A 27187-nucleotide genomic window follows, 5' to 3' on the forward strand; every position below is an offset into this window, starting at 1 on the left:
GGGTCCTTTCAGCAAAATCTTGCTAGTGTATGCAGTGGTGTCAGCGTTTAGAAGCTGATTATGGGATGGATCCCTGGATACGGCAGTCTCTAGATGGTCCATCCTTCCATAACAGGTCCAAACTTTGTCTCTGTAACTCCTTCCATGGGTGTTTTGTTCCCAATTCTAAGAAGGGGCATAGTGTCCCCATTTTGGTCTTCATTCTTCTTGAGTTTCATGCGTTTAGCAAATTGTATCTTATATCTTGGGTATCCTAAGTTTTGGGCTAATATCCACTTATCAGTGAATACATATTGTGTGAGTTCCTTTGTGATTGTGTTACCTCACTCAAGATGATGCCCTCCAGGTCCATCCATTTGGCTAGGAATTTCATAAATTCATTCTTTTTAATAGCTGAGTGGTACTCCATTGTGTAAATGTACCATAATTTCTGTATCCATTCCTCTGTTGAGGGACATCTGGGTTCTTTCCAGCTTCTGGCTATTATAAATAGGGCTGCTATGAACATAGTGGAGCATGTGTCCTTCTTACCGGTTGGGACATCTTCTGGATATATGCCCAGGAGAGGTATTGCTGGATCCTCCGGTAGTACTATGTCCAATTTTCTGAGGAACCGCCAGACTGATTTCCAGAGTGGTTGTACAAGCTTGCAATCCCACCAACAATGGAGGAGTGTTCCTCTTTCTCCACATCCTCGCCAGCATCTGCTGTCACCTGAATTTTTGATCTTAGCCATTCTGACTGGTGTGAGGTGGAATCTCAGGGTTGTTTTGATTTGCATTTCCCTGATGATTAAGGATGTTGAACATTTTTTCAGGTGCTTCTCTGCCATTCGGTATTCTTCAGGTGAGAATTCTTTGTTCAGTTCTGAGCCCCATTTTTTAATGGGGTTATTTGACTTTCTGGAGTCCACCTTCTTGAGTTCTTTATATATATTGGATATTAGTCCCTTATCTGATTTAGGATAGGTAAAGATCCTTTCCCAATCTGTTGGTGGTTTTTTTTTTTTGTCTTATTGATGGTGTCTTTTGCCTTGCAGAAGCTTTGCAGTTTCATGAGGTCCCACTTGTCAATTCTCGTCACAAGCCATTGCTGTTCTATTCAAGAATTTTCCCCCTGTGCCCATATCTTCAAGGCTTTTCCCCACTTTCTCCTCTATAAGTTTCAGTGTCTCTGGTTTTATGTGAAGTTCCTTGATCCACTTAGACTTGACCTTAGTACAAGGAGATAGGAATGGATCGATTCTCATTCTTCTACATGTTAACAACCAGTTGTGCCAGCACCATTTGTTGAAAATGCTGTCTTTCTTCCACTGGATGTTTTTAGCTCCCTTGTCGAAGATCAAGTGACCGTAGGTGTGTGGGTTCATTTCTGGGTCTTCAATTCTATTCCATTGGTCTATTTGTCTGTCACTATACCAGTACCATGCAGTTTTTATCACAATTGCTCTGTAGTAGAGCTTTAGGTCCGGCATGGTGATTCCACCAGAGGTTCTTTTATCCTTGAGAAGAGTTTTTGCTATCCTAGGTTTTTTGTTATTCCAGATGAATTTGCAGATTGCACTTTCTAATTCGTTGAAGAATTGAGTTGGAATTTTGATGGGGATTGCATTGAATCTGTAGATTGCTTTTGGCAAGATAGCCATTTTTACAATGTTGATCCTGCCAATCCATGAGCATGGGAGATCTTTCCATCTTCTGAGATCTTCTATAATTTCTTTCTTCAGAGACTTGAAGTTTTTATTATACAGATCTTTCACTTCCTTAGTTAGAGTCACGACAAGATATTTTATATTATTTGTGACTATTGAGAAGGGTGTTGTTTCCCTAATTTCTTTCTCAGCCTGTTTATTCTTTGTGTAGAGAAAGGCCATTGATTTGTTTGAGTTAATTTTATATCCAGCTACTTCACCGAAGCTGTTTATCAGGTTTAGGAGTTCTCTGGTGGAATTTTTAGGGTCACTTATATATACTATCATATCATCTGCAAAAAGTGATATTTTGACTTCATCTTTTCCATTTTGTATCCCTTTGATCTCCTTTTGTTGTCGAATTGCTCTGGCTAGGACTTCAAGTACAATGTTGAATAGGTATGGAGAAAGTGGACAGCCTTGTCTAGTCCCTGATTTTAGAGGGATTGCTTCAAGCTTCTGACCATTTACTTTGATGTTGGCTACTGGTTTGCTGTAGATTGCTTTTATCATGTTTAGGTATGGGCCTTGAATTCCTGATCTTTCCAAGACTTTTATCATGAATGGGTGTTGGATCTTGTCAAATGCTTTTTCCGCATCTAACGAGATGACCATGTGGTTTTTGTCTTTGAGTTTGTTTATATACTGGATTATGTTGATTGATTTCCGTGTATTGAACCATCCCTGTATCCCTGGGATGAAACCTACTTGGTCAGGATGGATGATTGTATTGATGTGTTCTTGGATTCGGTTAGCAAGAACTTTATTGAGGATTTTTGCATCAATATTCATAAGGGATATTGGTCTGAAGTTTTCTATCTTTGTTGGGTCTTTTTGTGGTTTAGGTATCAGAGTAATTGTGGCTTCATAGAATGTGTTGGGTAGAGTACCTTCTGTTTCTATTTTGTGGAATAGTTTGTGAAGAACTGGGATTAGATCTTCTTTGAAGGTCTGATAGAACTCTGCACTAAACCCATCTGGTCCTGGGCTTTTTTTGGTTGGGAGACTATTAATGACTGCTTCTATTTCTTTGGGGGATATAGGGCTGTTTAGATCATTAACCTGATCTTGATTCAACTTTGGTACCTGGTATCTGTCTAGGAACTTCTCCATTTCATCCAGGTTCTCCAGTTTTGTTGATTATAGCCTTTGGTAGAAGGATCTGATGGTGTTTTGGATGTCTTCAGGATCTGTTGTTATGTTTCCTTTTTCATTTCTGATTTTGTTAATTAGGATCCTTTCCCTGTGCCCTCTAGTGAGTCTGGCTAAGGGTTTATGTATCTTGTTGATTTTCTCAAAGAACCAGCTCCTTGATTGGTTGATTCTTTGAATAGTTCTTCTTGTTTCCACTTGGTTGATTTCGCCCCTGAGTTTGATTATTTCCTGCCGTCTACTCCTCTTGGGTGAGTTTGCTCCCTTTTGTTCTAGTGCTTTTAGGTGTGTTGTCAAGTTGCTAATGTGTGCTCTCTCTAGTTTCTTTTTGGAGGCACTCAGAGCTATGAGTTTTCCTCTTAGAAATGCTTTCATTGCGTCCCATAAGTTTGGGTATGTTGTGGCTTCATTTTCATTGAACTCTAAAAAGTCCTTAATTTCTTTCTTTATTCCTTCCTTGACCAAGGTATCATTGAGAAGAGTGTTGTTCAGTTTCCACGTGAATGTTGGCTTTCTATTATTTATTTTGTTATTGAAGATCAGCCTTAGTCCATGGTGATCTGATAGGATGCATGGGACAATTTCAATATTATTGTATCTGTTGAGGCCTGTTTTGTGACCAATTATGTGGTCAATTTTGGAGAAGGTACCATGAGGTGCTGAGAAGAAGGTATATCCTTTTGTTTTAGGATAGAATGTTCTGTAGATATCTGCCAGATCCATTTGATTCATAACTTCTGTTAGTTTCACTGTGTCCCTGTTTAGTTTCTGTTTCCATGATCTGTCCATTGGTGAAAGTGGTGTGTTGAAGTCTCCCACTATTATTGTATGAGGTGCAATGTGTGCTTTGAGATTTACTAAAGTTTCTTTAATGAATGTGGCTGCCTTTGTATTTGGAGCATAGATATTCAGGATTGATAGTTCCTCTTGGAGGATTTTACCTTTGATGAGTATGAAGTTCCCCTCCCTGTCTTTTTTGATGACTTTGGGTTGGAAGTCAATCTTATCAGATATTAGAATGGCTACTCCAGCTTGTTTCTTCATATCATTTGCTTGGAAAATTGTTTTCCAGCCTTTCATTCTGAGGTAGTGTCTATCTTTTTCTCTGAGATGAGTTTCCTGTAAGCAGCAAAATGTTGGGTCTTGTTTGTGTAGCCAGTTTTTTAGTCTATGTCTTTTTATCGGGGAGTTGAGTCCATTGATATTAAGAGATATTAAGGAAAAGTAATTGTTGTTTCCTGTTATTTTTGTTGTTAAAGTTGGCATTCTGTTCTTGTGGCTGTCTTCTTTTAGGTTTGTTGAGGGATTACCTTCTTGTTGTTTCTAGGGCGTGGTTCCTGTCCTTGTATTGGTTTTTTCCTGTTATTATCCTTTGAAGGGCTGGATTTGTGGAGAGATAATGTGTGAATTTGGTTTTGTCGTGGAATACTTTGGTTTCTCCATCTATGTTAATTGAGAGTTTGGCTGGGTATAGTAGCCTGGGCTGGAATTTGTGTTCTTTTAGTGTCTGTATAACATCTGTCCAGGATCTTCTGGCTTTCATAGTCTCTGGTGAAAAATCTGGTGTAATTCTGATAGGCTTGCCTTTATATGTTACTTGGCCTTTTTCTCTTACTGCTTTTAGTATTCTATCTTTATTTAGTGCATTTGTTGTTCTGATTATTATGTGTCGGGAGGTATTTCTTTTCTGGTCCAGTCTATTTGGAGTTCTGTAGGCTTCTTGTATGTTCATGGGCATCTCTTTCTTTAGGTTTGGGAAGTTTTCTTCTATAATTTTGTTGAAGATGTTTGCTGGTCCTTTGAGTTGAAAATCTTCATTCTCATCCACTCCTATTATCCGTAGGTTTGGTCTTCTCATTGTGTCCTGTATTTCTTGGATGTTTTGAGTTAGGATCTTTTTGCGTTTTACATTTTCCTTGATCGTTGTGCCGATGTTCTCTATGGAATCTTCTGCACCTGAGATTCTCTCTTCCATCTCTTGTATTCTGTTGCTGATGCTCGTATCTATGGTTCCAGATTTCTTTCCTAGGGTTTTTATCTCCAGTGTTGCCTCATTTTGGGTTTTCTTTATTGTGTCTACTTCCCTTTTTAGGTCTAGTATGGTTTTGTTCATTTCCATCATCTGTTTGGATGTGTTTTCCTGTTTTTCTTTAAGGACTTCTATCTGTTTGATTGTGTTATCCTGTTTTTCTTTAAGGACTTCTACCTGTTTGATTGTGTTATCCTGTTTTTCTTTAAGGACTTCTACCTGTTTGATTGTGTTATCCTGTTTTACTTTAAGGACTTCTACCTGTTTGATTGTGTTATCCTGTTTTTCTTTAAGGACTTGTAACTCTTTAGCCATGTTCTCCTGTAATTCTTTAAGTGAGTTATTAAAGTCCTTCTTGATGTCCTCTACCATCATCATGAGATATGCTTTTAGATCTGTGTCTAGCTTTTCCGGTGTGTTTGGGTGCCCTGGACTGGGCTAAGTGGGAGTGCTGGGTTCTGATGATGGTGAGTGGTCTTGATTTCTGTTAGTAAGATTATTATGTTTACCTTTCGCCATCTGGTAATCTCTGGGGGTAGTTGTTATCGTTGTCACTGTTTAAAGATTGGAGCAGACTCTGTGTTCCACTCACCCGAAGTCTCAAAATCCTGTGGCGGGTGTCGTGGGTAGCTGGCGGCTGTCAGCTGACCCTGCTCTCTAGCTACCCCGGTGCTGGTCCGGCTGGAAGAGGCCTGTGGCCCTACTCAGGCCGGTTTTCTGCTTCCCTAACTAATGCAGTCTCAGGTCCCGCGCAATTGGATTGGAGCAGAAGCTGTGTTCCACTCACCAGAAGTCTCAAGATCCTGTGGCGGGGGTCGTGGGTAGCTGGCGGGTGTCAGCCGACCCTGCGCCCTAGCTACCCTGGTGCTGTTCTGACCGGAAGAGGCTTCTGGCCCTACTCAGGTCGGATTTCTGCCTCCCCAACCAAAGCAGTCTCAGGTCCGGCCGGAAGAGCGGTACTTCTTGACTTTGACCCTTTTTGATATGAGAAATCTTCTTGCTTGTCTGGTGATACAATTCATGACCTCTAACTACCCCTTGTGTACAGTAACATGTCATAAATGTGTGAGGAGCCCAATGTATTATCTTACATTTTCAAAAGAACACAGCTTACACATGATTATGTCCTGATGAGAATTTCAAACAGTAGATTCTGGCCACCATAAACACTACTTTGGGAAAAAGAAGGGAGGCTTCTTCTTGGCTTTAAAGACAGGGAGGGTGGCTCCAGCCAAAGCCTTGCCCTGACTTCACTCTATGGTTAAATACTACTGCTGAGTTTGTGTGTGATCTCTGACATGGAAATAGTCTTGGCTTCTATAATGAATAGTGTCCTTAAACCTCAAATGTCGTTAGCTCACATCTTGAGACCAAAAGCTTCAGCCACAGCGTCTGACACAATGATACAAGTAACTATAAAACCTTTCTGGTTGTTAGGATTTCGTCTGTCCATCATGTTTATTGAAGGGTAATTGTCAAGAGACAATATCATCATTTATATAAAGTTGAGAACACACAGTATATACAGTAAATAGAATAAGCGAGCACTCATTTGTAAGAATTCCTAGGAAAGAAGTATTTTTATTTTCTTAACAGATCAACATTCTTTCAGCCACATATAAAACATATAATATATATTAAATAATATACCACATATACAGTATATAATATATATAATACTCAGGATATATATATATATATATATATATATATATATATATGTATTTAAATTCTACCATGTACTTTTGAATGTACAGTAATCTTTTCCATGGATTATTATGCTCTGACCAAGGTGGAAACTATAGCAATAGTTAATCTTCATGGATACATTTTCTAGTTTACAACAAATGATTCCTTTCTTACTCTTTAAAGAAGAAGCATTGTCTGGGATTTTCTCTTTTGAGGTTCATGATGTAGAAAAAGAGGATAGAAGAAATTAAAAAAAAAATGTCATGTATTTTCTGGGTTGTGTGAGTTCATTTAGATCAGCTTGGTACGGACTTTGAATCAACACACTTGGTTCATATGTCACAGTAGAACCATTTTACAAGAAGAGTCAGGAAGGCAGTCAGAGACTGTGAGGACTTAGTTTAGCTTGAAAAGACCACCCTTTTGCTTAAAGCTTGTTTTCTGTCCAAAAGCATGCTTGGAGCTAGCTCTTCCTTGGAAATGACTTCCAGAATCACTCAAGAAAATTCACCTTATTATTTTACAGTCACGACTTGTTTCTGACCCATTAAACAAATGACTCAATAAACCTTATTCAATAGGTTTAGTTTCAAATAACATCCATAAAGAGAAACAGCCTTAAAATATGTAGAGTTGCCTTTCCCTCAAATAATGTAAAAGAGTACAGTCCCGGCACACATTTGAAGAATGGCCTGAATGGTAACCATATGATAGGAGGGAACACGGAGGAGAAAGAGGAGGAAGAGGAGGAAGAGGAGGAAGAAGAGAACTTTAAGAAATACCTTTTGTATTTGGGACGCTGATCAGTTAGACTTGAAATCTCTGCAGTTCAAAGCTCCCTCTGTAATAGCATGAGGGCAGAAGATGAGCTTGCTAAAATGTTCTGACAGTCATGAGATGTCACCTTAGCAAGTACAAATGTGTTGGCCTTGAGACCCTTGGGAGAACTAGGCTCAGGAATTTCTACACTAGATTGACTAGGGGTTTCCTTCTTTCCAACTTCTGGTGGGAATAATGTGGTCTTGCTAAGTAGGTTTTCATTGGATTCTTTAAAAAAAAAAGAATAGATTTGTTTCTTGGCTCATTCTTGTTGGGGGATGGGGGTGGGACATGGGGAGAAACACTGCTAAGCAATGGCTGGGTTGAACTGAATTAAGACTATCCCACATTATGCCATCTTATTGTAAAAGTATTGGAAGGGACAGAGTGTCATGGATAGTAAGACTATGGCCACTGGAATTAGAGAAGTCTGCTTTTGATCTTGGTTCCATCATGGTGAACCTGTAGGATCTTGGAAAAACTCCAGGGCTACCTTAAAAACTTTTAGAGCGTTTTGTGGTTCCTGAAGGAATTGGTGGATATGAGGTAATTCAGTGTCTGGTGCAAAGTAGGCACTCGGGCAAGTAGAAGTCAATTATAGCCAGACTGTGTGCAGGCAAATATTGTATTACACTGTGTGCAATAAGTAAGCTTTCTAAGTATTCCTATGTGGACACAGTGACACAAATGGAGCCCAGAAGACTCCTTGAAGGAAGAGGTTAACATTGTCTCTACCCACTTGGATGGTATGGCAGTACTGAGCTGGGCTGTGCTTTCTGATGTTAGCTTTTGGGATTCACTACCAATCATTTTGGTTTCCAAGGAGATGCTCAGATAGTTTCCCCATAGATTCCTCACTGGGATGAGCTGAACAAGGCAAAGAGCTTTTTAAGGCCTAAGAAAAAGCAATCAGAAGTGCTTCCAGATCTGGGACCAGGAAGCCACTGTAACTTAATGCCCAGCAAACAAATGCTACCGTTGGCAAAGTTGGTTACTTTGAAGCCAAACTATGAAGCTCTTTCTGAACTAACCAGCATGATTGGTGAGGAGTCCTGACATAGCAGGAAGCCAAAGTAAAACATTTTATGAGCTAAAGGACTCATGCGAGGTGGCTAAATAACAAATGGGAAATTGGTAATGTGAGCAAAAGGAGGATAATGTTTTACATGGTTGCCACACCCACCACGGACAGGATATAAAGCTCCAAAGAGGACCAGGCCTTCTACCAGACACAGGACATCAGGTGTAGAAGTTGACTTTCATAACTCTGCTCCCTCCAGCACCATGCCATACAACTGCTGCCTGCCCGCCATGAGCTGCCGCACCAGCTGCTCTTCCCGGCCCTGTGTGCCCCCCAGCTGCCATGGCTGCACCCTGCCGGGGGCCTGCAACATCCCCGCCAATGTGGGCAACTGCAATTGGTTCTGTGAGGGCTCCTTCAATGGCAATGAGAGGGAGACCATGCAGTTCCTGAATGACCGCCTGGCCTCCTATATGGAGAAGGTGAGGCAGCTGGAGAGAGAGAATGCAGAGCTGGAATGTAGGATCCAGGAGAGGAACCAGCAGCAGGACCCCCTGGTGTGTCCTGCCTACCAGGCCTACTTCAGGACCATTGAGGAGCTGCAGCAGAAGGTGAGCGGGACGGGCACCCTGGTGGCAGTTGAATGAGTTATTTATTCAAGTTGAACATACTGCAGTCAGAATGTAGCTGAGGCTGTTTGCAGCTAATGTTGGAACTGATGTAGGATTCACAGGCCTAAAGGGAAGTTTTGAAAAACCTTTCAGGAATCACCATAACGGAAATATGCAGATTCAGCATTTGAGCCATATTAGCCAGAGGTTCCTAACATGCTTCTTAGCGCAAACCAGAACAGGTCATTTTAAAAAAGTTTCTTATGATGTCTCTTTATTGTTTTCAGGCAAATTATAACATTAAAAAAGTACCATGCACCTGAATTAGTTTTTGGAGCTAAAGAATTTCTATATGAATCCTCAAATAGGTAAAGCATTTCAAATTTATAGCAAGTATAGTTAAAGACAGTTTTGGTAAACCAGGAGCCCCACTAACACACACACACACACACACACACGAGAGAGAGAGAGAGAGAGAGAGAGAGAGAGAGAGAGAGAGAGAGAGAGACAGAGAGACAGAGAGACAGAGAGACAGAGAGACAGAGAGAGAGAGAGAGAGAGAGACAGAGAGACAGAGAGAGAGAGACAGAGAGACAGAGAGACAGAGAGACAGAGAGATACACACACACCCCATTTGCTAGGACACATATGCAGGCAAACAGCATACAGGGCAGGCAGGAGTAGACCCCCACATAAAGGTGGGACTTAGAAGGATCTTCAAAAAAAATTGATATTGGAGTGGGTTTTGAATGACAAACAGGGATTGGGTGCGTGCGTGTGTGTGCGTGTGTGTGTGTGTGTGTGTGTCTCTGTCTGTCTCAGCACTGCTACACCATGACTTAAAAAACAGAACAAAACAAAACAAAACAAAAAAAAACTTTAGTTCTAGGAATTGAAAGTGGGTCCTCACTTTGCAAAGCAAGCACTTTACCAACTGAACTGTCCCCTAGCTCCCCACAAATAGGAGTCTCTATCTGACTGTGTAAGCCATTGGTTCCTGGAGGGAACTGTCTGTCATCTGTCCTGTAGTCCCTACAAAGTGAATGTCCGAAAGGAGTAGTATGACTTGAGTATCCTTATTTATTTAAGTCACAGTTGGTGAACATTTGGCAAAGTTCTAGGGTCAGGGTCAGGGGTAAAATGCTGAGAAAGAGAATCTCCTGTCAGCAGGAGATCACAGCCTAATAGGGAGGAGAGATGTGGGGAAGAGAAGGCACAGCAAAGGGAAGCAATGCTGTGGGAAAAGAGTAACACACATGGAAGAAGTGGCCCTCCATGGATGCTGGAAAGGAAAGGATGCGGGTTCTACAAGGAGCAGACATTTTACCTAAAGCACATGCACGGTGCCAGCAGAATGGACAGAAGGCAGCAGGGTTCCAACAGAGGTGGTGTGAGAGGATAATAAACTCATCCTGTATGTCTGTGGTGCAATGTTGCTGATTTTAGCATCCCAGGAATGCTCTCCATTCTAAGCATGCAGGGATCACTGGTTACACAACCTGAGGCTTGATCACCCAGGAGACTCAGTTCCTACAGGAGGATTAGAAACAGCCCTAGAAGAGTGGAAATCATGACTGCGTCCACTGTCATGGGAGAAAGAACACTGGCATTCAAACCACATGCTTCCTTCAGGGCATCTGTGTTACATTTTACCCCAGTGCTTCAAACCCTGCTTTAGAGCCAATGTGAAGATCTGAAAGGGCACAGGAAGGAATAATGTATCTCATGTTACAATCCGTCCCCTGCAGATTCTCTGTGGCAAGTCTGAGAATGGCAGGCTGGTGGTGCAGATCGACAATGCCAAGCTGGCTGCTGATGACTTCAGGACCAAGTAAGACCCCTGTAGTGACCAGAGCAGCCCAGTGGGAGGATGCATTGCAAAGTGATGGCTCTTTGTTCTGAGAATGTGCCAGGAAGCTTCCAAGTGCTATTTATTGTGACTTGGGTTAGAGTTAGATTAAAAGCCAGGGTCTCTTCATTGAGAGCGGAGGGGGTCTGTGTTTTAAGTTCAGCTTGAAGAAGTGTAAGAGACTTCCATTCTCTACCCTTTTGAACTCAACACTATAACTTTAAAAGTAAGTTTCATATTGGCCTTACTGTATAGATTAGTCATTATGAATGCATCCCAAAGGAGTATTAAGCCATAAAGAAAAACAGGAGGCAAAAGTCCTTTTTTTTTCAGTGAATTAATCAGTATTTTCAGGGATGATTGTGCTCATAATAATATTTTGATATTTTGTAGAGTTTATAATAGGATTTCACTCATATCGCTTCTTTATCTTCAGGGCAACAAAATGAAGTTTTACTTCTGTCTTCATTTTACAAACATGGTTCTGGGAGAGTAAGGAATCCATCACCAGTCATTTAATGGCAAGGCTGGATCTGAGGGACTTTGAATTTCATGATTCTGAGGGTTCTTGGAAAAAGAAGAGAGATAGGTTGTAGTAGAACTAGGAAGTGTAGCAATCCAAGAGGATGCTTCCTTGAGAGCAGCTTGTGAATGGATTCCTAGAACAGTCGTAGTGAATGGTGGATGGAACCACGCACAGTACCTTCTCTGTGGCTCTCAGAAGGAGATGGGCCACCCAACTTACTACAGTGATGTTTTTCTTTTACAACACTTAAAATGGACTGGCCTCAAAGTAGGATGAGTTTGACTGTGTTCTCCAGACAGAAACATTTCCTCTTTGATGCCTCTGACTTGACTATGTGTGCAGGTATGAGTCAGAGCTGTCCCTGAGGCAGCTGGTGGAGTCAGACCTCAATGGCCTGCGCAGGATCCTGGATGAACTGACCCTTTGCAAGTCTGATCTGGAGGCACAGGTGGAGTCCCTGAGGCAGGAGCTGCTGTGTCTCAAGCAAAACCATGAGGAGGTAAGAAAGTCCCACCCACCAACATCTCAATACTCAGGTCCTCACGACTCCTGAGCAGGGGAAGGGAAGCCTTGGTGGGTGAGATTAACACAACATTTTTGTTAGTTGCTCAAAGGAAAGCTGAGAGATGATTGAGCAATGAGGCCCAAGCTGATCTCTTTTCCAGGAAGAAGTGTGGCCCAAGTGCACATGAATTTTGTTATTTTCTGAGTAGTTGGGAAATCAGTGCTGAAGTGCGGAAAAGAGAATATTGTTGTCCTTTGTAAGTCTAGGCAAATGGATGGTGGAGGGTGTAGATAAATGGATGGGGAACACATGGGAAACTAGTTCTAATAGGCAGGTTATGGTGTTAGGGGACACAGAAAGAGCAGACACCATTAACCTGTGTTCCTTCATAGTCAAGTAGCAACAATGATAAATCACTTGTCACATTGAGCTTAGTATACAACAAATGCAAAGTCAGAGGGAAATGTTAGAATCTTGGATCTCAAGCAATATTAGCAATAACTTGCCCAAGAATCTCCATCCATAAATAAGGGGAGGACCTTGGGCAGAGTCACCAGATGTGACTTACATGAACTGGACTCAGGTTTTCTAACTTCAAGGCAATGCTTCTCTCTATCCCACTAAAATATTCCCTTGCCTCAAAATTGTGTTTATGACAAACTTGCCTCTTACAGACATTTACCCTTTTAAACTCTTGCATTCATCATTTAAAGAGTGAGCTCTGTGTGTTTCTCAAAGGCCGAAGGTCTCCTTAGTTCCGTGGTCCACTCTTTGCCTTTCCCCCCACCAGGAAGTCAACACCCTGCGCTGCCAGCTTGGAGACCGCCTCAACGTGGAGGTGGACGCTGCTCCCACCGTGGACCTGAACCGCGTGCTCAACGAGACCAGGTGTCAGTACGAGGCCCTGGTGGAAACCAACCGCCGGGAAGTGGAGGAATGGTTCACCACACAGGTGGGCATCTGAGCCCAGGGTCGCTCAGGAACTGAGTCCCCAGGACTGTAAGACAGGGTCTGATCCTGTCCCTCCCTCCCCTTGCCTATTGCAGACAGAGGAGCTGAACAAGCAGGTGGTGTCCAGCTCAGAGCAGCTGCAGTCCTGCCAGGCTGAGATCATCGAGCTGAGACGCACAGTCAATGCCCTGGAGATTGAGCTGCAGGCCCAGCACAGCATGGTGTGTAGTGTCCATACCTGCTGCTGAGCAGTGTGAAGTTGGGAGGCAGAGTCACTGGGGAGTCCTTGGGCTCTCTGTCTCTGTCTCTGTCTCTCTGTCTCTCTGTCTCTCTGTCTCTCTGTCTCTCTCTCTCTCTCCTTAGCTCTTGAAGCCTGTGACTTCTCTGGAAGTCATGCAGAAACCTTCAGAGGGAACAGCTCTGTGACCGCCTTTGTCTTCTCCCCCACAGAGAAACTCTCTGGAGAACACCCTGACAGAGAGTGAGGCTCGCTACAGCTCCCAGCTGTCCCAGGTGCAGTGTCTGATCACCAACGTGGAGTCCCAGCTTGGTGAGATCCGGGCTGACCTGGAGCGTCAGAACCAGGAGTACCAGGTGTTGCTGGATGTCAAGGCCCGGCTGGAGTGTGAGATCAACACATACAGGGGCCTGCTGGAGAGCGAGGACTGCAAGTGAGTTGCTGGCTGCTGTATCTAGCACCTGAGGCACATGCAGAGTGTCTTAAGAATAATAAAGAGACTTTGCCAATGAAATTCAGACACCAGTATATCTCTAGAGACCAGTGTAAGGTTCTTGCTATCAGTACTCGATGGGTTAAAGGTATTTTCTATCCTGAAAGATAGTGGCAAGGTGACTGGACTCCCTGATGGTGATTCTTTGGCTATAGGGTGCAGAACTTTATATCTTCATGGATGGATTCTGACATGGAAAGGAAACCATTGCTTCAATTAAACTAAAACGTTAGGTCCACTGTTATTTTGACCCTTGTTAAAAATCATGTGAGAGAAGGAATTCAATCTAATATAGCTATCTTCTAGCGCATTTGAGCATCTTCCAGGAAGAGGACTCAGTAGGTCGTAGATCATCAGGCTGAGGGACAGCTCAGGCAGCCTCTTTAGAAGGACAATTCTCTTCCGACGTTTACATCCGCACGGTGGATATCACCAATCCCATTTTCTAGGTTGGAGGCAGAGGCCTAGAGGTTGAGGTGATTCCTCTGTGCCCCCAGGGCTATGCAGAAGGGTCCTACTCCATTGCTAGTATTGTATACTCTCTTCTACCACTGTTTCTGAACTCTGTAGAGGGAATGAACCAAAGAAGATATGCTCTAGAAAAAGGGGAATGGGCTTCTTGGTTTTAGGCTATCCTGCTTTCTCAGAACTTACTTCCTCATGCTGACTCTAACAATCCTGTGTTCTAGGCTGCCCTGCAACCCCTGTGCCACCACCAATGCCTGTGACAAGCCCATTGGACCCTGTGTCACAAACCCTTGTGTCACACGCTCCCGATGTGGACCCTGCAATTCCTTTGGCTGCTAAACACTCCATGGCCAGCAGGAGGATTGCATAAAGACAGAAAGAGAGTCAGTGGATCAGCTCAGCCTCGTTGAACCCACATCCAGCACCGTAGGGATCATGGTCTGGAAGAAGAACAAAGGCCTAGTGCTGTGGTCTGGGTCTGAGTCCAGGCCCACTGGACCATCTTCATCCAGGGCTTGTCCGTGACCACTGGCTTGTATTCTGGTGGTCTGAGAGATCTGAGCTGTGAAGGGGCCACACAAGGTATTTTGTGGTTCTCACTGCTTCTTCTGCCCTTTCTTGCAGTTTTCCAAAAACCTAATAAATTTTCCTCTTGCAAACAGACATGAGTTTCACTTGTATCCATCTTTTTCAGAGTGTTTGTTCTCTGTGGGGCTCTTATGAAGAGACTTGAATGCAGAAGGGGTCTTGTTAGCTAATCAGTGTCATTAGACACACTCAGTGCCAACATCCTTGCAGGCTGGCACTAAACGGCAGAACATTTGGGCAAAAGGCCTCATGCAAATGGGATAGACACCTCCATTCCAGGGCGACACTTTCTCAATTTTTGTTATTTTCTTTTCTAATCCACTACATTCACATGATTCACTACTTGCATCTTCTGAACTCCTAACAAGTGCTAGGACCTCCTACACATCCAGGAAGGAGCAAGGATGAGATAGAACCCAGAGTTTGTTCTCTCTGGGTTAGTTGTTTATGTGCATCAGTAAGAGAGAAGGAACCTGCTTTCAAACCAGCATTTGTGGATCTCTCCCATTCTTCCTAGGAGGGCAGGGACCCTCAGCGTCTCACGCACGGCATTCTCATGCAATTTGGGGACCCATAATGCAAGCATTAAACCAAATCCCCAACACTATGTGTATAGATTTGCTCACTCTGGACATCTCAAATTCTAAACTGACACTTGTGTGCTTCACTTAGCATCAGACCTTTGACCAATGGGCCTTAGAAATGAGAATTCCCCAGGAGTCTCTCGCTAAGAAAAGAGAGACCCTAAAGCTAGAGGGGAATCTTCTCTCTGGGAAGAGGTCTGCACTTGTCAAAGTGTCTTGCAGGAGAGTGGAACCAAAACAACGAGGAATCCATAATGAGCAGGACTACATTTTGACCCAGACTACCTAGATATGCATAATCCTCAACCTCTACTTAAATTTGGGCTTCAGAACCCCAAAGAAAGTCTTGCGGTATATTATTGGATCTTGTTGTTCCTCTTTCCAGTGTGGACTTTGAATGACTCTCTTTCTTTTGCTTTTCTCTAGCAATATGGCTGTTTTTGTGGGGTTTGACGAAGATGGGTGGTTGAAACTGGTTTGTTGGTACACAGGCTGTGACCCCAAGTCAGGTATCAATATGAATAGATAAACAGGATATGTGATGTACTGTGATTGGCTTCTTTTGCATAAATCTAATGTCTTTAGATCCATCCATCTTCTAGCATGCAGCATGTACCATGAATATTGCAATTCGAGATTTTTTTTTCAATTTTTTTTTCTTACTAAGATTACATTGTCTTAAATCTTTGTGTTCAAGTTTTAGGGTGGACTGACCAAGGCAGCTCAGTCAACTGGGACTCAAGGGAGGGAGTGAGGATTGAGAAGAAAGAGACAATTAGACAAGATTATAACGTGACTCCAGCCAGTGCTGAGCGTGAAGCAGCTTTGTTTTTTTTTTTGTTTTTTTTTTTGTTGTTGTTGTTGTTGTTTTTTCTAGTCTGCTTTTATGCCATTCTAGGTACTTAAAGAGAATAGGTCAGTTCTTAGACAAAGAAACCAAACAAGGCAAGAAACAAAGAGATCCAACAGGGCAGGAAACAAAGTGGTTGCTGTTTCTGGGGGCTTCTCAGGATGACCAAGATGAAAGGAGTGCCACCCGTTCCTTGGCTGAGTTTACCCTGAGCTTGGTATTAGCCCAAATGTAAATACTCTTATCCGAGCCTACTTCCTTGAGCCCAGTGACCAATGCTTGACAAATTTCTAGAAGAGGCACCAAAAGCTCTCCACAGTGGACATGTGGTTCTTTCCCCTCCCTGCTTCCCTCTGCCATCCCTTCTCTCTTCTTTCTTTCTGTGTGGGATGTATGCTTTATGTATGTTTGCGGCACATGTGTGTGTGTGCAGGTACACATGCCCATATGTGCACTTATGGAACGCAGAAGACAATGCTGCCTGTTGTTTTCTTCTGCTCTCCATTTTATTTTTGAAGAAAAGGTCTCATGTTGAACCTGAAGTCTGCTGAGTTGCATAGACTGGCCAGTGAAACCCCAGAATTCTCCTTTCTGTTCATACTTCCTAGCACTGGGATTACAAACATGAGCCAACCTCCAGTTGCTTTATGTGGGTGCTAGGAATCCGATCTGGGATTCTCACTTGTCAAGTGCCCTCCAAAGTGAGTCATCTCCTCATCCCATATTTGCTATTTTGAGACAGAGTCTTACCCTGAAGCCTAAGCTGCTTGGCATTCATGACATAGCTTAGGCTGGCCTCGAACTCATGGCAATCCCTTTGCCTCAAACTTCCAAGTACAGGAGCCTCACATGTGACTCACCACCCCTTGCTTGGGCATATATTTTCAGCTATTTTGGGTAATGATACACAGGAATAAAATTGCTAGGTTATGTCGTAATTGTATACTTATAAAAACCGAGTAGCTGTTAGACCTGTCTCTGTGGTAGCTGACATGCTCACTGACTGAATGAGAGGCCTCCAGTCTCTGCACGTTCTCACAAACACCTGTGTTTTTCCATATTGCAGAACAACAACAGAAACACAGGTCATCCCAGGGCACGTGAAGTAGCACTCGCTGTGGTTTTGATTTGCATTTCTGTGATGATTCATGGGAGCATCCTTCTTTTCATGTGTGTGCAGGCTGTGTGTAGATCTTGGGAGATGTGTTTATTCGGATCCATGGCCTCGGTTTTAAAGCCTGGCTCACTTCTCTTTTAAGTCGTAGGTGTGCTTTGCATGGTGCAGACACAGGATTCATATCTAGCAGATGATTTAGAAGTGGTTTTTCCCCTCAAAAACATTTCCCTTTTCACTTCCTTGGTGAAAATAAAGTCTGTCTGCTACAGGGGAGTTTTGAACCTCGAAGTCCAATCTAATTTTACTTAAAACAATTTAAAATTATTTTCAATTGTGTGTGTGTGTATTTGTGTGAGTGTGTGCACACACTCATGTATGAATGCAGGTCCTTGTAGAAGCTAGAAGTGGGTGCCAGATCCTCTAGAGCTGGAGTTGTAGGTGATTGTGAGCCTCCCAATGTGGGAGCTGGGAACTGACTTGGGGTCCTTTGGAAGAGTAGGAAGTGATCTCAATCATTGCATCATCTCTGTAGTCCCCTAGTTTTACTCTTTCCCCCCCCCCAAGACAGGGTTTCTCTGTGTACCCCTGGCTGTCCCGGAACTCACTTTGTAGACCAGGCTAGCTTCGAACTCAGAAATCTGCCTGCCTCTGCCTCCCAAGTGCTGGGACTAAAGGCGTGCGCCACCACTGCCCGGCTAGTTTTACTTTTATCACTTGTGATTTTTGTGACATATGTAAAAAATTTCTTTTTGCTTGTTTGTTTGTTTGTCTGTTTATTTATTTTTGAGGCAAGGTCTCACTGTGTTGTTCTGACTGTCCTGGCACTTACTGTGTAGACCAGACTAGCCTTGAGCTCACAGAGATTCACCTGCCTCTGCCTCCTGAGTGCTGAGATTAAAGGCATGCACCACCATGCCTGGCAAGAAACTTTTTCTTAACCCAAGATCTAGAAGACTTCCTTCCTTCTACCTTCCTCTCAAATGTTCTAGTTTGAGTTCTTCTCGTTAGCCTCCGAGACAGCATCTTTCTGTAGATCCCAGTCAGGACTCAAACTCAGCCTCTTCCTTCTACCTCACGAGTACTGGGTTCTGCTCCTTTTAAAGTCATATATTTCTGTGTGGTGTAACCAAAGGCCAAGCTTCATTTGTCTGCATGTGGATTCCCAGTTACTTAGACATTGCTCATCAAAACCAGTGCTCTTTCCTCTATTAGTGGCATGGCTTCCCATATTGAAGAGCTTTGTAGGAAGTTTTAAAGCCAGCATATGTGAATCTTCCAGTGCTCTGTTCTTTTTTTCAAAGTTTACTTTGGCAATTTGACTCTATTCCCATGGGATTTTTTTGAGCCAGCTTTTCAAATCTATGCCTAAGCTAGCTGGGACTTTATTAGGCCTTGTGTTGAAATTTAAAGTCAGTTGCAGGAATACTGTCACCTGTATTGTGCCTGTATAACTTGCTGTGATGAAATACTTTACTTGAGGAAGGAATAGTTGGGGCTCATAGTCCCAGAGGCGCAGTTCATCATGGCAGAGGGAAGAGATGTGGCAAGGGCAGGATGTGGCTGGTGACTTTGTTTTCCCAGTGAGGAAGCAGATTGTGATAAATAGTTGTGTCCCACCTTCTGTCCCCCTTTTATTCAGCTTACGGTCCCAGGGCATGCAGCTACACTACTTACATTTTAGGTAGGTTTTTTTTTTCCCAACTCATTTAAATTAATCTAGGTAATTCTTCACAGACATGCTTAGAAATTTGTTTCTATCCTAATTGTAAATCCCACCAAGGTGACAAGATTAACTATGATACCATTTTAGTTGTTGATCCGTGAAGGTATCTTATCCACCACCTTGAAGTATGAGAGGGAGAGGATGTAGACCATTCCATGGCCATCCTGCCTGGGTCCTTCCAATGTGTGGGAAACTGGGGGTGGGTTAAGGAAGGGACAGGTTGTGAAGAATAGAATTTGCTGATGTGTCTTGGCTGCTAAGATGAGTTGGGACTGCCACTCAGCTGCCCGGCCCACGATGCTTATGAAAACCAGAGCTGTGAAGAATGGGTACAGTCCCTTGTTCAGACACTAGAATCTGCTGGTTCTCTTACAATGGATACAGCCCCTTATTTGAACACTAACATCTCCTGATGCCTTTAGAACATTTCTATGAGGATTTTGAGTCCGCGCATCTTAGTATCTTGGATCTGTTGGGAAGCATCTCTCCCTGAGCCGCACTTGGCCTCTGCCGCGAGGACAGTGGGAAGTCCTGCCTGGATGATGCATTGCTCTCCAGCTAAATGGTGGAGCATCAAATCACACTCTTCCCAACAAAGCTGAAGTGGTGTCTTACGCACGGGCCGTTTACACTGCTGCACCTCTTGGATGACTCTTCCTAAGTCACAAACTGTTATGAATCATCGAGTTCAAACAAGCGCAGCATCTCTGAACTGCTTCAAGTGCAATTATCTTTCAAGGTCCAATCATTGTGTAAAGCTCTGATCCCTGAGACTGAAGCTCATATGCTTTGTAATCAAGTGTACAGATGCAATATGGTGGAAGTTCTCTAAGGAATGGTCATCTTGCCTCTGCATGTTTGAAAACTCAGTTTATTAAAGTTTAGTGTGGATATTACTCTAAGGACCCAGGTTTTATACACAGCAGGTATACCTGTGTGACACTAGGAGGGTCCTGACAACTTTTTGGACCACTCAACACCCCCTCCATGGTCCTGATTGTGCATGATCTTGCGGATGTACTTGGAAGTCCTCAAAAGATGCACTCTCTGTTTCTCTTTCTCTCTCTCTCTCTCTCTCTCTCTCTCTCTCTCTCTCTCTCTCTCTCTCTCTCTCCACATGTGTGTATAGGCCAGAGGTCAATGTTGGGTCTCTTTCTCAGTTATTCTCCACCTCAGTTTTTGAGACATTTCATTGCACTTGGGGCTCACTGACTGGCTAGACCAGCTGTCCGAGAGCTTCAGAGATGTTCAGAGATCTTCTGTGTCTCTCTTCCCAGTGTCATGATTATGGCTGTGCATCTCTGTGCCTGACTGCAAATGTAGGTGCTGGGCATCTGAATGATCTTAATGCTTGCGTGGCGAGCACCTTCCTGTCACACATCTCTCAGACCTGCATGGATTCCTCTTTCATAAGCTCTCCTCCCTGCTCATCGGTGATGACATAAACTCACTCCCTTCATTGTTTCTCCCGCTGTCTCCACTTCTCTGGAATTTCCAAAGTCTGGCCCTCAGCTCTTGCTTCTCTCTCTCTCTTCTTTCCCTCTGCCCATCTCTGTACTTCTCACACCTGTACCCCAATCATACCCATCTCTGTCATTAACATTCCTATCATAACTCTATCCTTTGACTCCCTTTGCCCCCTTTTGCTGCTTGCCTGGACTGCTATAATAACCTCCTTGATGGTCTGTCTGTGTCTAGCCTTTTCATTCTTTTTCTGAAACTGTCTTTTTTGTCTGTCTCTCCATCTCTCTCTCTCTCTGTGTGTCTCTCTCTCTCTGTCTCTCTCTCTCTGTGAGCATTTGTCAAAATGGTACCTCAAAACTTTTGTCATACCCCAGGTTCCAAAACTCCCATGGATGCTGATACCAGGGTGATCCAAGTCTTCCACTGTGCACTGGTAGCAAATGACTTCAGCCTCATTAGATAACTTTATCTTCTACAATTTCCCATCACCGATGCCTACACTTGGGTTCCTCCACCGTGCTGGGTTTTCTTGCCGTGTTATGGTGCGTGCACCAAATCTCACCTGGACTTCCTGGTTTTAGTCTCTCTGTTTCTTAGACAGCATACTGCACTATGTCCCAGCACAGGTCCATGTCTGTGACCCTACAAACCTGACGATGCTTGCTTTTCCCAACATGCAAATCTCTCACACGCTACCTGTCACTTCCTGCTTCTGACATTTGTTTCTTGTTTACATCTTCATCTATTTGGTCCATACTCGCTTGATATGTTCATCGTGTAACAAGGTCCTAGAACTGGAGCTCAAAGATGAATTGCACCCCGTCCTTTCCATCAGAAGCTCAAACAGAGAGATAAAAGTACAAGTCAGGATGATGCCATGCTCAAGGTAGAGCAGAAGGAGAGCTCAGAGAGGAGATAAGACCTGACCGAAGAGGTTCAGAAGGGAACCGGGTTCCTTGTCCAGTAGCAATGTGAAATGATGAACAGAAGCCGGCGTTAGACTTGCATAACCACATAGCATCTCCTACCTGCGACACGCTGGTTTGCTGTGTGTAAATTGGGAACAACATCATTTACCTTGAAGATTTGTGCCAAGGGATGGTGAGATCCAAAAGTTGTAAACAATGTCAGCCAACAGGACTGTCTGGGAACTGTGCAGGTGTCCAACAAGTGGGAGTTCCCTCTGCCTGTAGCACTTGTCCACCTTCCTCTCCTTGAAGTGTCTAGTACCTCGATTGAGACAAGATGTGATCCTAGTGCTGTCTGTGATGTGATTGGTGGGTGGTATCTACAAGCAGGGTCACGAAGAAGCTAGGCTATCTCAGCACCTGGTGTTTGTTTGTTTGTTTGAAAACTGTGATTCTGACCTTTGGAAATCGGGCATAGGAAGAATTCTGCTTCTCTGTTTCATTGAACAGGACCAGTGGCTCACTCAAGTGTCAGGGGCCCTCACAGAGTAGCAGCACTGTCCCTTGACCTACCACACCCTATTAATGAAGGTTGGGCCTTTCATGAGACCTACCCTTTGAAGTCATACCACCAAGCTCTTACCTCATGATGGATGGCACAGCAAGGAGTCCCGACTGAGGGAGAAGCCCAAGTAAAGCCTTTTATGAGGTAAGGGAATCTTCTGAGGAAGCAGAGCAAATGAATGGGGTAGCCTTTGACCATTACTAAATGAGCAAAGCCAAAAGAAAAAAGAGAGAGAGACTGACTTATACGTCCACACCCAATTTGGAGTAGATATAAAAGCTCACCAGAGGAAGGGGACTCAGAGCTCTGAGGCTTGGAGGATACACACCTCGTCTTCAGCCAGGCACCTCCCTCCCTCCAGCACCATGCCATACAACTGCTGCCTGCCCGCCCTGAGCTGCCGCACCAGCTGCTCCTCCCGGCCCTGCGTGCCCCCCAGCTGCCATGGCTGCACCCTGCCCGGAGCCTGCAACATCCCCGCCAATGTGGGTAACTGCAATTGGTTCTGTGAGGGCTCCTTCAATGGCAATGAGAAGGAGACCATGCAGTTCCTGAATGACCGCCTGGCCTCCTATATGGAGAAGGTGAGGCAGCTGGAGAGAGAGAATGCAGAGCTGGAATGTAGGATCCAGGAGAGGAATCAGCAGCAGGACCCCCTGGTGTGTCCTGCCTACCAGGCCTACTTCAGGACCATTGAGGAGCTGCAGCAGAAGGTGAGCAGGACGGGCACCCACAGCATCCCTAGCAGGAAGTTCTCAGGAGAACGTGTGAGACACAGAAATGACATGAACTCTTGGCGTGGTGGGAAATTTGATAACCACATTTCCAGATTTTTAAGCACGTTTTTTTTTTTTTCTTGTGGACTCTTCTATTTGCAGACTGGAGACTGTTAGTTTTGAATCTTGGCAGAAATTAGACTCGGTGGAGGTCATAGGAGTTTAGATAACCCCCACTATTATTAAGAGTGGTCTGTGGGTGTTTCTGAGCTCTGAAAGTATTTTCTCTTACCTTAAGGTAAGAGAAAAGGACTGAGCCAAAGAAGGAAGCCATGTAGTAGGAAGGACCAGATTTGTTTTCTCTTAGCTTGTTGCTACTCTGACCTCTGGTTGACCTCTTTTGGGCACCTTACCACTCTGATCTCATTATCTTGACCCTGGAGTTTCCTTGGTGCACCTTGTATAGTGGAGAATTAGAGTATTTCACTAAACCCAGAAATATTAGACACTAAATACAAATGGTCCCAAGCCATCCAGGATGGCCCTGAGAACAGGAACAACCTCGACTGCCTCTGCCCCTGTGTTTCTGCTTTATGTATTCATCTTGCCAACTTGACTGAAAGTTTGTTAAAGTGCAATATTTTTTAACTTTTAGAGCCTTTCTAACCAAACACCAGTTGTTTTAAACAAATACACATTGTTTTTTATCAGCTTATTAATATTCCTTATTAAGAAAGGAGAAAAATAAGATCATCTGCTGATAAATTTTTGTGTATTTGCATGTCTGCCTCCAGATTTAGTCCCTCAGATATTTTTTGAGCATTTATTGTATATGGATACCATTTAATAGACACACAATGTGCTGTAATTTTTAAAAAAAATATTCTGATGTTTCCATATAAACAAATTAAGAGGATTTCTCTTGATAAAAAGAGCCACCCCCCTGCTCATTACACAATGTTTTTGGATCTCTAGATCTTGTGTGGCAAATCTGAGAACGCCAGGCTGGTTGTGCAGATCGACAATGCCAAGCTGGCCTCTGATGACTTCAGGACCAAGTGAGTGGGTGTTATTGCTTGTCTCTACCTCCCTTCTCTCCCTTCCCTTTTTCTGTTGTTCACACAGGCCAGTGTTGATCCAGATTTCCCCTAGGAGTTTCTCCAAGATCCACACTCCCTCCTCTTCCCTCTTCCCCTTTGTAGAATGGCATCTCCAGCCCTAACTTCAACTCCACCAAACTGTATGTCTGTGACTAGCCTAGTCCTCTACTGTGTGCAGGACTCAGTCATAAGAATGTGTGAGGTTCTTTCCTTCTGGAAGCCTCGAAGTTTACAAGCTCTTATCTCCTCAGAATCCCTGTCTTTGTGAAAATAATTAACATGTACTTCCCTGAGGGACCTACTTCTGGATCTTGACAACTTAAGTAGAAGGAGACGGTTATAAAAACTAGTCTCTGTCATGCCTAGTTATCTAACAAAGCAAACCAAAGCAGAGTCAGGGTTAGGCATGCTCCTACCCACTCTAGCCCCGATTCTCCTGTGATTGCAGGTACGAGACAGAGCTTAGTCTGCGGCAGCTGGTGGAGGCTGACATCAACAGCCTGCGCAGGATCCTGGACGAGCTGACCCTCTGCAAGTCTGACCTGGAGGCGCAGGTGGAGTCCCTGAAGGAGGAGCTGCTGTGTCTCAAGCAGAACCACGAGCAGGTGAAGTCTCCCAAAGTGAAGCACACGGTCAGACTGGCCAGGGCATGTTTGTAACTGCCACAGGCTGTGGGGAGAGGCTGTGAGTTGAGGCTCAATTAGCTCAGAAAGCTGTTCTCCAAACAAAAATGTATTTGTGGAAAATGAGTAATCTTGATAGGAGATTCGGATTTTCTGCCAGAGGCCGGAACAAGAATAAAGGAAGTTGGCTAGCTCAGTCAGTACTGAGGAAAGGTCAGAGCTAAGGCAGCTGCTGTAGGCTCTGCCACTCCCCAATGAGAGTGTCTGAGGACACCATTGCTGACTGTGGTTCTCCATTTTGAATGGCAAGGAGCAGGGTGGCTTAGGGCTGCCCAACAAGAGGCTGAGCTGGACTCTGAATACAACTCTTCATTGCCATCCAGAATGCTTTTGGATATCTGTACTGCTCGGAAGAAACACGGAGTAAGGTGTTTGTCAGTCACACAGGAAGCACACAGGTGCAAACTATACATCCTAGAACTCTGTATGTAGTGACAGTTAATGCTAACCAAGAGCTTATTATGCACTCAAATTAGTGCTAAGCACTTGAGAGCTTCAGAAGAAAAAAAAAAGATGAGCAATTTGAAGATTCTAGAACAATGGTTCTCAACCTTTGGGTCATGACCCCCTTGGGGGGGGGGAGTCAAATAACCCTCTCATAGGGGTCACCCAAAACGTCAGAAATATCAAATATTTACATTATGATTCATAACCATAGCAAAATGACAGTTATGAAGTAGCAATGAAAATAATTCTGTTTGGGGATCACTGCAACATGAGGAATTGTTATTAAAGGATTGAAGCATTAGGAAGGTTGAGGGCCATTGTTCTAGATGCTTCTAGAAGTTATAGGGGGGTGTTAAAGATGAGATACAATCTAAGTCTGTCTGGTGGCTGTGTAAGCCCAGAACCCAGTTCTGTTGTCTCCATGAAGATGTCAGGAGTAACATGTAGAGATGTTCGCTTTGTTTTCTTTGTAGTCAAACGTTGTCCAAGCTTAATGAAAAAATCATTTATGGATACGGTGGGGATATTTTAGCAAGACATCTGAACTGGGCTATTAGGGGGCAGAATTTGAATGGTTGCCGACTCCGTCTCAGCTCTGGTACTAAACCATGACATCCCTCTAAATAGAAAGTGTTATGTTTAGCATGAAGGGCAGAATGGGGTATGGGATGGAAGGTGCTTTGTGAAAGGAATCAGTCTATCACTGACCACAGGGAAAAGGATGCTGGGAAGGAACAGAATGGAGACTGTAGAAGGATTCAGCGCACCAGATGCCCAAAAGCATCCTCTCAAGGAGAGCACCAAGATCCATTGTGATGTTTTGAATTTTCCCTTTCCCCTGCCAGGAAGTCAACACCCTGCGTTGCCAGCTTGGAGACCGCCTCAACGTGGAGGTGGACGCTGCTCCCACTGTGGACCTGAACCGTGTGCTCAACGAGACCAGGTGTCAGTACGAGGCCCTGGTGGAAACTAACCGCCGGGAAGTGGAGGAATGGTACACCACACAGGTAGGCATCTGAGCCCAGGGTTGCTCAGGAACTGAGTCTCCCCAGGACTGTAAGGCAGGGTCTGATCCTGTCTCTCCCTCCCCTTGCCTATTTCAGACAGAGGAGCTGAACAAGCAGGTGGTGTCCAGCTCAGAGCAGCTGCAGTCCTGCCAGGCTGAGATCATCGAGCTGAGACGCACAGTCAATGCCCTGGAGATCGAGCTGCAGGCCCAGCATGAACTGGTGTGTAGTGTCTAGACTGCTGCTGAGCAGTGTGGAGTTGGGAGAATCACTGGGGTGTTCTTGGGGCTTCTCTCTCTCTCTCTCTCTCTCTCTCTCTCTCTCTCTCTCTCTCTCTTCCTCTCTTCTTAGCTCTTGAAGCCTGTGACTTCTCTGGAAGTCATGCAGAAACCTTCAGAGGGAACAGCTCTGTGACAGCCTTTGTCTTCTCTCCCACAGAGAAACTCTCTGGAGAACACCCTGACAGAGAGTGAGGCTCGCTACAGCTCCCAGCTGTCCCAGGTGCAGTGTCTGATCACCAACGTGGAGTCCCAGCTTGGTGAGATCCGGGCTGACCTGGAGCGTCAGAACCAGGAGTACCAGGTGCTGCTGGACATTCGGTCTCGTCTGGAGTGTGAGATCAACACGTACAGGGGCCTGCTGGAGAGCGAGGACTGCAAGTGAGTATGGATGCATGACTTTTCCTTGGGGTGAGCTGTTTTCCTGGCAGGAGTTAATTTACCCCATTTGCACTTCTACCTGGTGACATCCAAAGGAAAAGCCCTAGTCTGACTGTGTTTCTAGTGCCTTCCTGTGTGTTGAAGTCACTCTACCCTAACTTTCTCCAATAATTTCCTGTCTCCAGGCTCCCTTGCAATCCCTGTGCCACAACCAACGCATGTGATAAGCCCATTGGGCCCTGTGTCCCTAACCCTTGTGTCACACGACCTCGATGTGGACCTTGCAACACTTTTGTGCGTTAGAGACGCCATTGCCAGAAGGGGACAAGGATACCAGTTACACCGTAATGCCACCTCTTCCCAAGACCTCAAAGAGTCACCACACTGGACAAAGACGGACCAGTTCTTGGCGTCAGTTCAAGCCTAGAGTGCATTTTCTCATTTGATCCTTGGGCACAGGAGATGCAAAGTCTGTCTTTTGGGGAGTCTACAATACTCACACAAAGCCATATTTACATATGCAATGTTGTGCTTTAATAAAACTTCTCTGAATGTGACTGTAAATAACTAGGTTGAGTGTGGGGGGATGTGGTTGGCAAGCGTGTGAAACAGAACATCAGTGAACTTAACTTTTCTTTGTTAAACTTTTTGTCTTTTAAATGCAATACACATCCTTTGTCTTCCCAATAAATTCTTATTCTGGCATGAAAAATCTGAATTGTGTCTGTTTCACTC

The 27187-nt window shown here is 44.1% G+C and overlaps 2 protein-coding genes across 2 annotated transcripts; both read left to right on the top strand.

The window, feature by feature from the left end:
• The first annotated feature begins 8663 nt into the window (after nucleotides 1-8663).
• LOC110304562 (keratin, type I cuticular Ha3-II) lies at nucleotides 8664-14452 on the top strand. The gene is made up of 7 exons (XM_085829221.1): nucleotides 8664-9011; nucleotides 10760-10842; nucleotides 11729-11885; nucleotides 12682-12843; nucleotides 12938-13063; nucleotides 13293-13513; nucleotides 14263-14452. The coding sequence occupies exons 1-7, from the start codon at nucleotides 8664-8666 to the stop codon at nucleotides 14378-14380; spliced, it is 1215 nt and encodes a 404-aa protein (XP_085685347.1). The 3' UTR covers nucleotides 14381-14452.
• Nucleotides 14453-22205: 7753 nt separating this feature from the next.
• Nucleotides 22206-26755, top strand: LOC110304423 (keratin, type I cuticular Ha3-I). The gene is made up of 7 exons (XM_021175807.2): nucleotides 22206-22553; nucleotides 23532-23614; nucleotides 24105-24261; nucleotides 25632-25793; nucleotides 25890-26015; nucleotides 26232-26452; nucleotides 26638-26755. The coding sequence occupies exons 1-7, from the start codon at nucleotides 22206-22208 to the stop codon at nucleotides 26753-26755; spliced, it is 1215 nt and encodes a 404-aa protein (XP_021031466.1).
• Nucleotides 26756-27187: the final 432 nt, after the last annotated feature.

This window comes from Mus caroli, unplaced genomic scaffold, assembly GCF_978045245.1.
Source record: "Mus caroli unplaced genomic scaffold, Mus_caroli_1 scaffold_13, whole genome shotgun sequence".
Taxonomy (NCBI): Eukaryota; Metazoa; Chordata; class Mammalia; order Rodentia; family Muridae; genus Mus; species Mus caroli.

Bases quoted from the DNA above. Each gene is read 5' to 3' on its own strand.
- LOC110304562 (XM_085829221.1), top strand. From the start codon at position 8,664: ATGCCATACAACTGCTGCCTGCCCGCCATGAGCTGCCGCACCAGCTGC. The intron at 9,012-10,759 runs GTGAGCGGGACG...CGTCCCCTGCAG, and splicing joins TTGAGGAGCTGCAGCAGAAG to ATTCTCTGTGGCAAGTCTGA. The intron at 13,514-14,262 runs GTGAGTTGCTGG...CCTGTGTTCTAG, and splicing joins CTGGAGAGCGAGGACTGCAA to GCTGCCCTGCAACCCCTGTG.
- LOC110304423 (XM_021175807.2), top strand. From the start codon at position 22,206: ATGCCATACAACTGCTGCCTGCCCGCCCTGAGCTGCCGCACCAGCTGC. The intron at 22,554-23,531 runs GTGAGCAGGACG...TTGGATCTCTAG, and splicing joins TTGAGGAGCTGCAGCAGAAG to ATCTTGTGTGGCAAATCTGA. The intron at 26,453-26,637 runs GTGAGTATGGAT...TCCTGTCTCCAG, and splicing joins CTGGAGAGCGAGGACTGCAA to GCTCCCTTGCAATCCCTGTG.